The following is a 17,814-nucleotide window of genomic DNA, read 5'->3' on the forward strand; positions in this document are numbered from 1 at the left end:
GATTCCAAGGTGAATATGTGGTGAGTCAGCTGTGTGGAAACGTTCTTAGCACAGCTATTAGGGTATAAAAAAATTTCCAGTAATCTTTTTTAAGCTAAAATTATATTTGTTTATTCAACATTAAATACATCAGTTAAGTATCCACTGTGGGACAAAGATGGTGCCTTAAGCTAACGGTGCACAAAGAAATGGGAAGAGATGCAAGATGGCCATGAATAGAATTGACCTAGGGAAGCATATGAACATAACACAGAATGCTTGAAAGAAGTTGATGCTGAGATCTGAGAACACACAACGGCACTGTAATTTATTCAGGGGTGTCAAGGAAAACAGCTCAGAAGGGTTGATATTTAGCTAGATGATGAAGAAGAATAGGAACTGGCCAAGCTAAGAAAAGTTAATGATTAAAAATGCAAAACCTGGATTAAATAGTACTGGGTCCAATTGCTAGTTCAATCATTTAACTCATGTAAAACCTTAATCTCTCTGAGCCTTAACTTCCTCATCCATAAAATGGGAACAATTCTTCCTTGTAAAGAGAATTAAATAAGATGATAGCTGTACAGTTTTGCGCACAGTCTCAGCCCAAAGTAGTCGCCTGCAAACGGTAGCTATGGTTATTCTTTAGCCCGTTTATTCTGGTCCTGGGCCATTAAAAAAAAGTGGCAAAATGCAACCCTGAGGAATTCCAGACTTCAGGGAGACCAAAATTCAAAGAGGCTTTGGTTCAGAGGCCTTCACCAACCCTTTGGATAGGCAGAACATGTTGGTAGAGTGAAATGTGCTAGTACAGTGGAATATTCTTGTATCTTGGATTATAAAACATATAGATAAGTTTCCTCCAGTTCTTAATTTCTGCCCATTCCAGGGCTTTATCACATGAGTCACACCCACTCTCTAACTTACAAATCCCAATGAGGAAGAAATGAAATGCGAGCCACCTTCCCCGTGTCTCCACTCCCAGTGCACTGCCTGTCAGTGTCCCGCACCTTCCTCGTAAGGCAGAGGCTCCCCTGCCCCCCAGCCACACCTTCCTCATTTTTTCTCTCCCTTCCTCATATTGAAAAATGTAAGAGGAGGAGGAGGGGAATTCCAGTTTAGTTTAAACAGAACTCAGGGGGAAATGGCATTTGTTTTCACAAGGAGGAAATAAAACCTTTTCAGTCACCCTATAAAGTTGTGCTAACATGGGCTCAGCAACCCCTTCATGTTCTCAAACTGTGATGCCCTCAGGTGTGGAACTTCCCAGGGCTGATGTTACCAGCTGCTTCTGAAAGTAGCCACTGCTGTGGAGGTAACAGCAAGCTCAGGATACAAGATCTCCTAGGCTCAGGGCCAGATAAAGGTTTTCTGCTTCTGGAGGACTCTTGTTCCCATGGCTGGCATCCACTGAGAAGAGTCAGTGGGTAGCAGAATAGTTAATACAGTGGTTCAAATATTTAAGTACTATCTATTTTATCTTATACCATTTGGCCTTATATTGGGCTGTACAAACTCTCAGAAGTGCCCCTTTGCCCAGCTGCCCTCAAGGGCCCATCAGGAGGAAAATAACTGGCTAATTCCAGCTCTGGTCATATAGGCTGTCTTCTATGGACATGGTAGGGTGACGTGGAAGAGCCCCATTTGAAGATTGGGGGTAAACTTGGAGCTAGAGAGCCTCCTATTACATGGAGGAGAAGTGGTCACTCTATCACTTACAATCCAAAAAGAAAAAAAAAGAATGCACTTTAGTTGGAGAACCTGCCTGATTTATCTTTAGAAAGAGGTGATATATAAATAAACTCAGTAAATCACAAAGTTGGAGGGGACCCAACTGCTAAAGTTAGAGAAGAATCTCTGAAAAAGGCCAAACCTGTGATTTCCTATATTAAGCTATCCCTGGAGCAAGAAAGAAGAGTCTTGCGGGAAAATCAGCTACATTCCTTCTTTTTTCTTCCAGTTTTAAAAAAGAAAAATTAAATTAAAAGGTCAGCTTTTTACACTTCTCTTAATTGCAATTACGTATCTTTTTGAATCTTAAAATACTCCTATCACCTTACCCTGTGGTTATAACCCTCCTTTCATAAGCTTTTAAAAGAGCTATTACGAGGCTTCAGTGAACTTTGAATTGTTCTAATTTCAACACAGTTTAGAGGCCAAGAAGCCAAGAGGAGTCTTTCGAAGTAGGAGTGGAGGTTTTCCATAAGGGGAACTGACCTCGGATGTTCTCTACTTGACCCAGTCTGCACATTTGATCATTCAGTGCCGTAATTCTGTCTTTACAATAGTAAAAAGGGAAAGAGAATTATTATGATAATTATATTAATCTGGCTCAAAATGATTCCAGGAGCAAAAAAATGGATCTGTGAGTGTTCAGAAGCTTGTAAGCTCTGAAATGGTTAAATATGATAAGTCTTCGTCTCAGTTTTAATGTTAGCAATGATTTTTTTTATCTCTCTTTTAGAAATTATAACCAACAGGAGCATAGATGTCTGATGTAGCATTCTTTCATCCAAAGCTTTTGAGAACTTACTAAAGAATTAACAAGTGGACTGATTGGCTTCTTAACTGTGCTACAATTCTTTTGGTGGGAAGGCTAATAAAGCGAACAGTAACAGGAGCCATTCATAACCAGCAGACAAAAATAAATAAATAAAAGAAGAGATACTAAAATAATCTACAGTGATAAATCTCCAAAAATGTGGGGGAGAGTCATCACTTTTGAGACCTAGTACACGAGAGATGAGAATTGGTCCAGGATCATATATTTGCATAGTGCTTTAAACTGGTGCACCTGGCATCTCATTTAATCCCCTTAAAATCATGCAAGATGGGTAGATCACTCTTATTCCTCTGTCTCAGCAGGTAAGTAGTGTAAGAGTCGTCAGGGTTAAGTAAATAGTTCATGGTCACACAGCTACTAATAGTTGGACCACACTCAAATCCACATATTCAGACTCCAAATCTCTTGTGCTCTTTGCAGTGTGTTTAAAAGAGTCCAATTCATTTGCTGAAGTACTAGTAAATAATTCCCCAGTTGCCTAAAAGAGTAAATGGGGTCCCTAACACCAGCTTTAGTGCCAAAAACTCACTTTAAGTAGTAGGGGACAAGAACCCAATTGATTCTTGCCATTTTTAAGGTGAAATAAAACTAAAGTATATTCATTATTAATGCAAAGCTCACACAAAAAGCATGTTGTGCTTCAAAGTAGTATTTGGAGGAGGTATGGTTATTCTTACATGGGTACATGCTCAAAGAGTTTTTTTAAACTGCCCATTAAGAGTTGCTTTTGGAACCAGATTTCAAACTACAGAATAAAACATTCACGTTACTTTATATCGCACCAGGATATTTCTACAAACACAAAATAGTGTTACCTATCAGACCTGACCTTATTCTATATATCAAACTTTGCTTTATTCTCTATAAAACCAAGTTTACTATTCAAGAATGAAAACTGAACATATTTCCCACAGAGGAATGTTTTAAAATGCTTTGACTTGATTGCCTCATGAAAATTAGTGTATTTCCTACCAAGGCGACCCTTTAAAAGTGGATACTGCTGATATTTTTATGAAAAAACCAACCACATTACTTTGTAGTGACCCTTGAATAAAACATCCTAAGTCTCTCAATATTTCACAAGTAGTAGAAAGAAGAGGCAGAGCCCATAAAAGAAGAAAATAGGACAAAAAGAAATGTAAAACCCACTACCCCTGCAAACAACAGCAGCAGCAACAACAACAGATTGATGTCATTCTTAAAAAGATAATCAAAATATGACTAAGTACTCCTCTCTGAATTCCAGGTCAGCCAAAAAGTCTTGATAAATATTGATCATTTACCCAATTTTACCTGCATAAAAAGTGTTTTGGTAACAGAGTTAAGATCCTGGGTTTTATTCTAACTGTGAATGTCATACAGAATGATCTGAAGTAGCTTTTTCCCCTTTCAGAGAAAAGATGGGATCAGGCAGAAGGTGGATACGATGCACGCCAAAGTCACGTGATACCCCGTATCCTCATGTATCTTCTTTTCTGTGCCCTTCCTCCCCCACAGGCAGCATCGCCGCCATTACCGTGACAGTCATCGCCGTGGTGCTGCTGGTGTTTGGAGTTGCGGCCTACCTAAAGATCAGGTGAGACGCAGCTTCGTCTTCTCTTTAGAGAAAATGATTCTGTGTTATTGGGTTCTGGTTCTGAGCGCTGTTTTGCTGGATACTTGTTCCTTAATAGGTATCTGAGCCCTCAGAAATATTGGCAGAGAAGTGAAAAATGGTGGGTGTTCTCCTACTTCGCACAACACAGGTAGAGATGTACCTTGGCAAAGTAGAAGAAGTAAGCTGAGATATACAGCATGATGATGCAATGGAAGAAGAATTAACGTGGAGTCGGGAGACTGAAGCCTAGGCTCTCTGTCCTGAATGTACCTCATTACCCTGGGAAAGCCACATGCCTCCTAAAGCTCACCTATTCTCATCTGTGAAAGGGGGTAGAAGGGTGGGATCAATGGTTCCTAAATTCTGATGTTCTGAATACCGAACTGTGCATTTGTACCCAATCTGTTAATGAGGTTTCCACTGATTCTCAAGCAAAATGTAAAAAATATAAGGAAGGTGTGGCTTTTCCTATAAAACTATTTTTTCCCCTGTGATTATGTCTTTATATTTTTGGTTTTAAAAATATCTTTTCTCCTATGAAATTAAGTAATAGTAGCTGAGATTTTACTTTCTTTAGCCTAATAGGAAGTTGCAATACTCTGTGAGTCCTCCATTTATGTCTTCTATTGCTCTGTGAAATCAAGTCTCAATACCACATTACTCACAGTCTCTGAGTGTCCTTCCAGCTGTAATATGCCAGATGGCAACTGACCGTCTTATTTCCCAGTCTGTGCAGTGCCCATAACAAAGGACAGAAGACACAGGCTGCATGGTGAGGACACTCACCTTTGACCTCCAATTCGTTCTCCTCTCAGCAGCCAGAACTATTTCTATGTAAGCTCCTCTGCCCTGTCACTCCCTTCGTGAAAAACCCCAGTGGCTCCCCTTGCACTGAGAATTAAATTGTAACTCCTCAGCATGGCCCTCAGTCATCCTGGACCATGCCTGCCTCCCTCTTTCCAATCATCACATCCCTCTCTCCCTCAGAAGCCCTGAGCTCCAGTCACTCCAGCTCCCTCCAATTCTTAGGACACATCAGGTTCTGTCCTTCCTTCCCCAGGCCCTGGGATCCTGCTAGTCCCTCCCTGAGATGCTCTTCTTCTAGCTCCTTCTCATGCTGTGTACATTGACTTTCATCTCACTTCCTTTGAGAGATATCCTTTCCAGTTTAGGGCCCGTGTTATTTACTCTCTTAGTGCCTTGTTAAGTCCATCTTGGCTATGACCACTGTCTATTATTTTATTTTCTAGCTATTATTTTGTTTTTGCATATGTGTTGCTTATTTATTGTCTCTTTTCCCCACAAAAAATGTAAGGCCCTTGAGGACCTGGATTTGTCTGTGAGGACAGTGCTAGGGACCAAGACGGTGCTTGATATATTGAACAAATAAGCAATGAAACATAAAGACACACAATCCCATTGGCACTGTAGCACACACACAGACACCCGTGACTTGTACCCTCAGCAGCCATGCTTCTTCCTCAAGAAGCTGTGCCACCCTGTCCTTCCCTCCTGCCCTTGTTCCCATGTAGAGCTCATGGATATGATTCCTCATCTCAGAGCACACATCCACTCTGCTGCTGCCTCGTCTCATCCCCACTCATCGCCCAGCCCCACCCAGTGCCCACTGGGAGCGCTTCCCTCCTCCTTCCCTTTCATCTCCCTCCATCTTGTGTTCTAAATGTGCACCAAATCAATCTTGATAATGTCAAGTATGAGAGTGCCTTGCAATATCACCTGCATCAACGATACAAAGAACAAGAAAGCCAGGTTTTGAAGAGAAATTGGAATGAAAGGGCCCACATGATCTGTTTCTAATAAAACATTTTATAAAAGCATCCAGAAGTTTCCCCCAGATATAAAAAAAATTTCTCTTCATTAAGTCTGCATGTCCTTGAGCACTCAACTTAATTTTATAAATTATGTCTTACTGAATGGTACCTTTTTCCATCTGGTTTAATTATTAGTTTATTGCTGCAGATACACCGTATTTTAATTATGAGTTAAATTGGCTTTTATGAACTACTCTGGGAACCTCGTTTCCATTTTATAACAAAGTATCTGTTGAAAAATATGTTCTGCCCCTCCTCCCCAAAAAGGAACTTACACATACATTTTAGAGTCATTTTAGAATCACCAATGGTGAGTTCCTAACGGGCTACAGTATCAAAAATACAACCTTCACTGACGTGTGGAGTGAAATAGAAACACTTCCTTCTTGCTACACACTTACCCAAAACGGTAGGGAAGTAACTGGAAGGACTGTTCCTCTTCACTTTGGCAAGAATTCAAGTTTACCACCTCTAAACCCACACTGGCTATACGCAGGCAGTCTAAAACAGTGATTAACAATTCAGACTCCACAAGCAGGGAGACCTCAGTTCAAATCCTAGCTCTACTATTTCCAGCACTGTGACATAGGCATGTCATAGAGCACCACTCACCCTCATTTCCCTCACCTGTAAAATAAGGGCAGTAGTTTCTACCTCGTAGCTTTGTTTGGAAGCAAGTACATAGCACTGCCAACATCATCATCATCATCAAAGTGGTAGACTGGAAGGAGCCCTGGGACGACAGACCTTGATAGACAGCTGTAGAGCGTCAGCCATGTGCCAGGCCACATCAGTGATGTGACACAGTTCTGCCATCACAGAACTTACCGTGCTTGGAAAATTTTGTTAGCAGGCCATTACAATTTGCTCTGATGAGTGCTGATTAAAATTTTATTTTAAGCCATATTTTCCCCAGGCCTTCAGAGCACCAGATAAATTAAGTCAATGATTAAATTGAATAAATCATTATTATTCTTCCCCATTCAGCTTCTGTCTCCTAAATATAGTAAGATCCACAGTGGCATAAATATAAGGTTGCTATTTATCTATTATGCTACTTAAGTTTAAGCACTATAAACTTAAGAATGAATGGATACAGTTATTAGACCCTTAAGAGGTTTCAGAAACCCCCTAAGGAAAACCCCTTTCTGCCTCTCTATTAATTATTTCGGTAAAATGATGACATAAAGAGATTAATCGTTGTTATGAATCTTAAGGCTATGCTAAAACCCCTTCAACTGTTATTTTGCCAGATTGTCGGAAAGCCCCATTAATCATTCATCAAAAATACTTCAATTGACATGTGTGTGTGCATGTATGTTCCTAAGGATAGGCTTTGCTTTGGCTGGGAACTTACTCTTCTTTCTTCATTCCAGATTTCTAAAAACAATAACATAACAAAAAGTCTGTTTCTGTGGTCTTTTAGCTGGTTTGGCTGGAGCAGCAAGTGACTAAAATCACAACCCATAGGGAGCCATTAGCTTCTGACCTGCAACCATAGGATATGGCCCTGGCCCAGCCAAGTTATCTGCAAATGCAAGGGGAGAATCTGCTTGAAAAGGCAGCCTCATGACCAGAAAAACAGAATGCTTGGCAAGCTCTGCTAACAGTGGGTTGGGACTTTTCACCTTTCTTCCCAAATCCTCATTTCCTCTAAAGACATTGTAAACTTAAGAGCCATCTGCTTTTCACACTCCCTTTCTCCAGGGACCCATGACCCCTAGTTTTGTCACAGTGACCCCTGCCTGGAGAACCACATCTTTTTGAAACCTGAGCCACTTTTGGATGTGACTTATAAAATGAACTGCCCTGAACCCAGGGTCCTTCTTGGTTTATGACCCCAGCTTTTAACCTGCAGCAGTGTGGTGTGGAGGGAAAAATGTGAGCTTTGCCGTCAAGTTTAATGCTGACTCTTCTGCTTACTATTTAGGCGGCCTTGAGCAAATTATTAACTCCTTAATCCTCAATTTCTTCAATCTGCAAAAAATAGAGCTAATAATATGTATCTTTCAAGGTTGTTTTAAAGATGAAATGAAGTAATGAATGCAGAGTAACTGGAGTGACTGTAGCATGGTGACTAAGAACATGCACTCTAGGACAAGTTTCTTTTTTTTTTGAGACAGAGTCTCACCCTGTGGCCCAGGCTGCTGGAGTGCAGTGGCGTGATCTCGGCTCACTGCAACCTTCACCTCCCGGGTTCAAGCAATTCTCCTGCCTCAGCCTCCTTAGTAGCTAAGACTATAGTCACACGCCACCACACCCAGCTAATTTTTGTATTTTTAGTAGAGACAGTGTTTCACCATATTGGCCAGGATAGTCTCGAGCTTCTAACCTGGAGATCCGCCTGCCTCGGCCTCCCAAAGTGCCGGGATTACAGGCGTGGGCCACCGCGCCCAGCCTGGGGCAAGTTTTTTAATCACTCTGTGCTCAGTTTCTTCATGTAAAATGAGACTATAATAATAGTAGTACCTAACTCAAGATTGTTACAAAGATTAAATTATGATACACATAAACGTTCAGTGCCTGGTATGAGGTGAGGATGATGGAAGGGCAATTACTGTTACTGCTGTAGTCATTGTTAGAATAGTGCTTAGCAAATAGGGACTCAGTAAACTGGTAACCACCAACACATAGGCTGTGAGGTTGGGAGCGCAGTGTCCATCCTACCATTTCCATTCAGTAGGCATAGGAATTCAAAGGAGAGGGGAGAGGAGGAGGAGAAAGATGGTACAACAGCTCATTTCCTAATTGAATATTGATATGCCAGTCTTCCATGTTCCAGTTTGGCAGTTTCATTAGTGCTATTCTGAAACGCCTGTGAAGTTGCATCCATGTTACACATTTATAAATGGAAACTATCTCTGAGCAGTCTTTATGCCAGGGTTTGTTTGCAACTTTAAAAGAAAGCAAAGGCCCTGCCTGCCTTTTGCAGAAGTGTCTTTAATTAGTGATGATTGAAGAATGAGATAAGTCTGTTTTGATTTGTTTAAATTGGCTCAAAACTGTTCAACCAAGAGATAATCTCCCTGCACAGGAGACCATATCTGCTAAGACCGGTGATGTGGATGTTGCTATAATTAGGTGTGCTAGTGACCCAGACAGACTACATGGGGTGTTCTCTTCACAAAAATAAATGCAGTCTTGATTTATAGACACAACAGGACCTGTCTTTTAAGATCTCTTGTTAGACGTCACCTATTTTACTTTGTGTCTCCTAGTGATTGCATGTTGTACAATTGGATTTCTTCTGGTTGTTAGAGTAGGCCCAGCCAGCCATAAAGGCCGAGATCTTCTAGAATTTGTTATACACAGTTGACTTTTTCAGGTCACCTTTTGGAGTTCTGTAGGTCTTGTTTACTCCATTTTCTCCCTCAGTGGTTCTTAAACTTTAATGTGCATAAGAATCAATGGGAGAGCTTATTAAAAACACAATTTCCTGGGTCTCATCCCCATAGATTCTGATTCAGTAGGTCCAGGTGGGGCCCTTGCATTTACTTTTCTAACTAGCTCAAAGGTGATGCCAGTGCTGCTGGTCCAAGGATCACACTTTGAGTGTTTTACCCACTCCAAACACACTCTCTGCTGTAGAGTTTCTCAGAGAGATTGCCTTGTTGTTTCGTATATATTTCAGATATGTTGCCCTGTTTCAGATATATCGCCTTTGGAATTTTGAACATGCTGATCCTTCTGTGAGAGGTGTTTGGTTCACCCCTTTCTCATCTGGCTAATTTCAAGTTGTCCAGCTCAAGAGAGACCTTCTCTGGGAAGCCTTCTCCCACCTCTCCATACTGAGTTCCTTGCTGTGCATGCTTCCCTCATACCATGTGCTTCCCTGTACTGGAATCAGTGCATTCTCTACCAGTTTCCTCCACTAGAACAATATCAAGTCTCTGGCATAGTAGTTGCTTAATGAACATTATTGGATGAGTTAATGAGTCAGAATAGGAAAGTTTGGGGGTGCAGCAATAACATTTGTTTACTCCTAATCAAGAAGAACCAGGGCTTGGGGAAGGGGAAGCCATGGGAATCTGTTAAACCACACAGACTTTTACTAGCTACCTTGTGGCACTGAACTAGTTTACAAATAAACAGATGTGCCAATGTATAGACCTTTTCTGTGATGATTGTCTGCCAATAGTAAGCCATCTGACCTAGAAAGTTTAACATGCTCACTAATTATTGTCCTCTTATCACACATACAAAAAAAATGTGTTTGTCTTACTCTTACTACAATAGTATCCAATTTATCCAAACCTGACTGGAATCCCTGCACACCCAATTTTTCCTGTTTAAGCTCATTAATGTGGTAAATAATCCCTATGGGTTCAGTACATTCCCAATTTTGGTTCATCCATATCTCTTGTATATCTTTCCTCACTTATCAGCATTTTACTCAACTCACTGTTTCTTCAATGGGAAGGAAAAAAAAAAAAAAAAAAAAACAACAACAGCAACAAGAACAAAGAAAAACGAAAGTAAAGGCCAGTCTTTTTCCTTTATTTTACTAGTGTTTGTATAGATGTGTCTTACAATATAGGAGATTCAGATATAACATTAACCAAATAGTCTTGCCTAAGATAACCATAGCCAGTAAAACCTGACAGCCCGAAGATTTTTAAACCTCTAATCCCCATTCCAACATATTAATAAATTTTAAAAATTCAAATACAATAACAATCATGTAAGAAACTGGTTTTATAACTATGCCTGGGATATAGTTTCAAGAGTTCCTACTGGGAGGGAGGTTCACTTTTCATTCAATGACATTTTTTACTATTTGGCAGATTCACCATGTGCTTGTATAAGATTTATCATATTAAAAATTAAAAAACAATATTGGCCAACATTCAATGTGCATTTACTATGTGGCAAGCCTTTTATATTCATTACCTTATTTAATCCTCCTAACAACCATAAAGCAATTTTTTAAAAAGTTTCTCCATTTTATAGATGAAGAAATAGGGGGTTAAAAACTTATTCAAGGACATACATTTATTGACCAAACTTGCATTTTATGGGAATAAAATTATATGATAGATATAAAAATTCTGTGAGAAGTTCAATTACCATACAATGGTGAAGCAGGAGTACCCTATCAATAAAGCAGCATGTTTATTAAGTAGATGTTTGTCAGGCTTGCAGCAGTAAGTTATGCTGAAATTTAGGCAGGGCTCCAGGGCTTTAGTTACAAGGTTTTAACTTGTTCATTCTATAGCTTCCGTTTCTCAACTATCCTGCTAAAGGACTTGATTGGAACTGGAGGTTTTAAATTTGGGCCATAGACAGCCCATGACCTTTGTTTACCAAAACGACCTCCCTTATTTCTGTAGATCAAAGAAGCAGTAGTGTTTCTGGGTTTCTATTTGTGGTCTCTTTCATTCCCACACCCACAGAAATGAATGTGAGCCTTTATGGAAAGCAAAGTAAATTGTGGAACATCTTCAGGTTTTCGGGTACTTAGATTAGGTCAGCAGAGTCAGCCTTCAGGACATAAATCAGAATTTTGAAGGCTAAGAGTTTGAAATGAGCACAGCCAAGGTCTAGTTCTTTGCAAAAAAAAAAAAAAATTCATCTTTTTGCAAATACCTGGCAGATGTAAATAAGCTTCAAAAGTGCAGTAGCAATTATTGTAGCACAGACAAAAGTACACCAAATGCTTTTGCACCTTCAAATTGTGTTTTCATTTTGTTTAATTTTCACATCTAGCTGAGATAAAAATTAGTGGGAGTGGTCATTTTTTGTGCTGTATCTAGCATACATGATTTCCAGTGGCAAGGTATAATAATTTATATGCTAGCATGAGCCTTAGAGGTAACAAATGCTCATTTTGTGATGTTCTTCTAATCCTGCCATTGGTTTTAGTCTTAAAATGACCATATTCCTTTCCAGGAAGCTCCTGTCTTATGAACAGATCAGTTTTGAGGGGAACTCTGGATTTATTTTTTACAATCACTGTTTCTTTCATAAACACATATTGAGGACTTACTATGTGTCAGATATTCTTCTGGGTGCTGGAGTTAGAGCTAAGAATAAACACAACAGGCAAATAATCCATACCTGCATGGAGGTTATAGTCTAGTTAGGGAAGAGAAGCAATAGCAAGTAAATTATATCATGTGTTAGAAAGTGATGAGTACTATGAGAAATATTAAGCTGGGAGTCTGGGGTGGGGGTTGAAAACTTAAATTGAATTGTGTTTTAGTCCGTTTTCACACTTCTGATAAACATACTCGAGACTGAGCAATTTACAAAAGAAAGAGGTTGAATTGTACTTAACAGTTCCATGTGGCTGGGGAAGCCTCAAAATCATGGCGGAAGGCAAAGAGGCACAAGTCACATCTTATGTGGATGGCAGCAGTCAAAAAAAGAGAAAGCTTGTTCAGGGAAACTCCCGCTTACAGAACCATCAGATCTCACGAGACTCATTGACTATCATGAGAACAGCACAGGAAAGACCCACCCCCATAATTTGATCACCTCCCACAGGGTTCCTCCCACGACATGTGGGGACTGTGGGAGTTGCAATTCAAGATGAGATTTGGGTGGGGACGCAGCCAAACCATATCAAGTTGTTAAGGAAGGCCTCACTGAAAAGATGACATTTGAGCAAAGACTTGAAGGAAATGAAAGAATGAGCTGTGTGGAGAACTGGAGGACAATTGTTCCAAGCCAAGGGAATAGTCAGTGCAGAGGCCCTGAGACAAAGTTGTGTCAGGCATGAGAGTGAGGAGAAGGAGACAAGTAATGGTTGTAGCAGAGGGAGCAAGGGTCCTTTAATAGGGGCTGGTATGCTCAGAAAAGTACCTGGGGCAGACCCCATAGGGCTTTGCAAGGCATTTTAATGACTTGGCTTTTACTCTGAAAGGAGGATCCATTCAAAGGTTTTGAACAGAGGAGTGATAACAATCTGATTTCATTTCTTATAGATGTATTATTAATTATGAGAGAGGGTCTCACAATTAATTGTCCACCAAATTCTGCTTAACCCATATTACCATTCAACTAAGGTGCTAATGAGACTCTGGGAACTTGAACTCTGAGTGCTGGATTTAGATACAGGAGATGGGGATTTGGCTGACAGCTTAGTTGGATGACTTTGGGCTCTTCAAGTAACATCTCTGAGCCCCATTTTCCTTGTCAGAGAAATAAGTATAAACTATACCTGCCCCATGGCTTTATTCTAAGGATCAAGTAAAAACTAAATATAGAAGCACTTCATAAATTATAAGACAATATAAATGTCAGGAGAGGTGGTGATAGCAACAGTGGTTGTGGTCGTGTCACCATTATTTCAGGGAAAATTAAGCCCAGAACCTAAGTCAGAATGTTAGGAATGCAAGCTTCCCTTTCCTATCTCTTCTTATTAAATTACCTATGGAAATGGAGCCTCCTCTTCCTTCCCCAGCACTGGAGATCCAGAAGACAAGGACTCAGATGATCCCAACAGAACGTGCCAGTCGGGATCCTAGCAGGAAGAGTTGTCACTGACAGGGTGTTTGGTAGACCGGGGCCTCCACAGTGGGTGGGTCTGTTGTCCTAGTGACAGCATCACACCTTTGCCTCTCTTTTGCCCTGTAAGCATCCCCAGTTCAGTGCAGGGCATTACGCTGTCCTCAGATAGATGATTTTCCAAGTAATCACCACCCTCTTCTGTTTCTCCACCAGGCATTCCTCCTATGGAAGGCTTTTGGACGACCACGACTACGGGTCCTGGGGAAACTACAACAACCCCCTGTACGATGACTCCTAACAACGGAATATGGCCTGGGATGAGGATGAACTGTTCTTTATTTATAAGTGCTTATCCAGTAGAATTAATAAGTACCTGATGCGCATTGAACGACAATCTTAAGTCCTGTTTTGTTGGTATGGTTGTTTTTGTTTTCCTCCCTCTCCTCTGGCTGCTACAACTTCCCCTTTCTGGTACAAAAAACCATTCTTTAAAGGTGAGTGGAGGCTGATTTGCCGCTGAAGTGGGCCAGCCTTGCACCAGCCAGGCCAGACCACCATGGTGGAGGCTTCTTTCCCCACTGCAGGACCCACTTTGAGAAGGACCGAGGAGGAGGATTTGGGTTGTTTTGTCAGGGGTTACTTTCAGGGGAACATTTCATTTGTGTTATTTCTTAAACTTCTATTTAGGAAATTACATTAAATATTAATGAGGGAAAAGGAAATGAGCTCTATGAGGATTTCACCCTGCATGGGAGAGAGCAGGGTTTTCTCAGATTCCTTTTTCATCTCTGTTTATCTGGTTGTTTCTGACAGGATGCTGCCTGCTTGGCTCTACAAGCTGGAAAGCAGCTTCTTAGCTGCCTAATTAATGAAAGATGAAAATAGGAAGTGCCCTGGAGGAGGCCAGCAGGTCACGGGGCAGAATCTCGCAGGTTGCTGGGGGATCTCAGTGTGCCCCTACCTGTTCTCCCCTCCAGGCCAGCTGTCTCTGTAAAGGATGTCTGCTCTGTTCAAAAGGCAGCTGGGATCTCAGCCCACAAATGATCAGCAGTTGCATTTCCAAAGAAAAAGGCTATGAGATGAGCTGAGTTATAGAGAGAAAGGGAGAGGCATGTACAGTGTGGGGAAGTGGAAGAGAAGCTGGCGGGGGGAGAAGGAGGCTAACCTGCACTGAGTACCTCATTAGGACTAGTGAGAATCAGCTGTCGATAATGGCCGGAGACATCCACAGCTTGGAGGAGCCCAGAAACTCTTTGCTTTATACCCACACAGCAACTGGTCCACTGCTCTCCTGTCTGTTGGATAATGGCTGTAAACTGCTTAAAAACAAAACAAAACAAAAAAGAGGCACTGGTCTATCTGCAATTACTCAATGAGGCATTTTCATAGGAAACAGACTATGATTAATCCGTTTATTCTTCCCACACACTGACCTTACTAATTCTTCCCTTTAATAAATGAGCAACTCTGGGTATAGTCTTAAAGTTCTGCACAATAAATTTTGAGAAAGAATTGTTCCTCTTTGTTGGCATCTGTGTATTGCAATCATTCTCAGCCAGGAGGTGATTTTGCCCCCTGCCTCCACCCTAGGGACTTTCAAAAATGTCTGGTAACACTTTTCATCGTCATGACCTGGGGGTGCTACTAGAGACCAGGAATGCTGCCAAACATCCTACCATGCACAGCATAACCTGCAACAGCAAAGAATCATCCACCCCAGAATATCAATAGTGCTGAGACTGAGAAGCCCTGATTTATCACAGTGCCCACTGTGACAGAACAAGACACTCACAGATTAGTGATACGTTTTACTGTTAATGAAGTGAAATGATCTGTTAAGTTTTTATCTCCAAAGTGTTTAGTTTATTGGCTGGTGGGTTGTTCTTGGTATGCATGGTGACCTTTTTATTTCTGTGTGCTTCCTAGAGAGCTTTATTTCGTGGCTACAACTCTGTCTTCTTGTAACAGCTGACATTAGCAAGCAGCATCTATGTCCTGATTTCATGTAGTAGAAAACAAACATTGGGTCTGACTTCAAAATGTGTTATATTGTCCTACAGTGTCATAAAGAACCTGAAGATGGACTTTTGTTTCTCAAGTTGGACCATGCTGTCATGACTGTTTAGTTTACAGAAACTTGACCCCGGCTCGTCCTGTCTCTGGCTGTGGCCTGGCAAAGCACTGACATGAAAACCACGCTTGCTTTTCTAAACCCCTCTGGTCTCAGAGACAATAGGGGCAGTGCCACTTTCTACAACCTGCCAACCCACGCACTGGAGTAATTCTGAAAAAAAATTATTCCTAAACTCTCTAAGTGCAGACGGAGAATGAGCAAGCCCCAGCAGTGTTTTACAACCAGAGTGGGTAATGAGGAGGGGGCTTACTGGAATCGTGGTATCTCTGAATATTGAAAACAACAACCAAAAAAGTCACCTTGTCAGAAAAAAAGGGCAGCAAATGACCAAGGGTGCCCCTTCTGGCCGTGCTTGGCTTGAGTAACTGTCTCTCTTTCCCCACCCCCATCATGGGGCTTTCAGTTTGGCAAAGGAAAAGCAGATAAAAACAAGACATTCCATGTGTTGTTTTCTCCCTTGGCCAAAAACATTTTGACACAGTGTTTGTGAAACGCCTTTGGAGAGGTGCACTTCTGATTGCTGCCTCTGCCGTAAATGCTGGGGCAAGCCTCTTCCCAGGAACCATGGCCTTCTATAAACCGTGAACTCAAGCAGGCATTTCTTTTCTTACTGAAGGCTGCTGCTGTGCAAGGGCACATAATGGGTTTGTTGCTCTTATTGGCTTCCAAATGTGTGTGGCAAAGAGAGAGTTGTGGGCCTAGAGCAGATGTATTCAGCAAGGCGACAGTTTCCCATAACAATTCTAACACTTCTTATGTTATGTGAGTGTAAAATATGTAAGGGTTGAACCTTATTTTGCCAAATGTATCTTTTCTGCTTTTGAATTGGCCAAAGGATTTTAGCAACTATATTATACAAATGTTACTTAAAACACACACACACACACACACACACACACACATATATCTGAAATATATACCGAAAATTGACGTCCTTGACCTCAGGGAGAGCACCTGTTCAGGTCTACCTAAGGGAAATGGCTCCAGTGGGTCTATACAACCATGTCCCATCCGTGGATAGGTCTAGTCATAACACTTTAGAGAGAATGTCAGAGCAGGAGGGAGGCAAGCTGCCTCTTTTCGACCATCGACTACAGATGATGAAAGAGCGGGATTCTACTTTGTTTTCTTTTTCTGTGGCCACAGTGAAATCTCCTGCCCTCCCTGCACGTCTGTGTCTTCATTTCTAATATGGGGGTGATGCTTTCATATTGATCTCACCCCATACTACCTCACAGATGTGTTGTGAGGATTAATAAAATTACGTCTACGGTATTTTCAGTTTCTGGAGAAAAATACTTATAGACAGTTTGACTATTACATAGATGTATAAGTGATCCCAGTTTCTTGTTTGCTATGATACTAGTGTGTTGTTTTTACTTATTCTCTAACATGACAGTTGTGTCCTAGCCACATCAGACAGCCATCTAAGCTCTGGACTACCCTTTTGTGCAGCTGAATCACTGCAGGATTGACCATGCCTGGGGTCACAGCAATGGTTTCCATTTCTAGATGAAAGGATGGCCTAGGACATAGGTCTCAAAGACTCTTGAATCAGAATCAGGAGATTAGGGAAAACAGGATGGACACCTGAGCACTAACAGCAGTAGACGTAGACCTCTGGCCTTTACCATCTGAGGTCTTCTGGATTATTTGTGGGGTTGATTTTGATTTGATGTCATCTGTTTGCCCTTCATCTTGTTGCAAGTGTGCATGGTTCAATCCCTCGCATCCAGGAAATGAATTTTGCAATTGGGCCAGACGCTAATTTGCACGTTGATTCACCTTCTTTGCCTTTAACCTTTTTTTTTTTTTTTTTTTGGCAAATGAATGTACCATTTCATCTTTGATTTTAATAGTGCTAGTTGATGTTGGTAATAATGCTAACCAAGAGATCAATGCCAGATTTCTCTCTTGGGGTGAGTTAGCTGAAGTCATTTAAAGATGGAAAGATGGGAAACTTCTTTGATATTTGATGTCATTGTATCCACATTTGTTGTAAGACATATTGCATACCAATTATAATTATATCAATTAAAGTTGATAAAAGCTTCCGTCTGGCTGTGGGTGATTCACATTTTGATATATTTTGTTATTTAAACCACTTGATTGATATGCTCAACACTGCTCATATTAAGTAGTTCTGACTTGTTCTTAAAGAAAATGTATCCCACACCAGTAAATATTTTCTGCATAGCAGAAAGGGCTCTCTGACCTTGAAACAGAATTGAAGAATGTCAGAATTGAAGAAACTTTT

General features: G+C 41.0%; 1 protein-coding gene across 2 annotated transcripts in view; it reads left to right on the forward strand.

Moving 5' to 3' along the window:
- Positions 1-17,611, forward strand: part of PARM1 (prostate androgen-regulated mucin-like protein 1) — a 111,830-nt gene extending 94,219 nt beyond the window's left edge. For both annotated transcript variants that reach the window (XM_011966159.1, XM_011966160.1), the window contains 2 exons: positions 4,040-4,118; positions 13,637-17,611. In XM_011966159.1, the coding sequence (XP_011821549.1) occupies positions 4,040-4,118; positions 13,637-13,721 (164 nt within the window). In that variant the 3' untranslated portion in view covers positions 13,722-17,611. The remainder of the gene's footprint in view (positions 1-4,039; positions 4,119-13,636) is intronic.
- The last annotated feature ends 203 nt before the right edge of the window (positions 17,612-17,814 follow it).

The sequence above is a fragment of the Mandrillus leucophaeus genome, unplaced genomic scaffold (assembly GCF_000951045.1).
Source record: "Mandrillus leucophaeus isolate KB7577 unplaced genomic scaffold, Mleu.le_1.0 Scaffold75, whole genome shotgun sequence".
Taxonomy (NCBI): Eukaryota; Metazoa; Chordata; class Mammalia; order Primates; family Cercopithecidae; genus Mandrillus; species Mandrillus leucophaeus.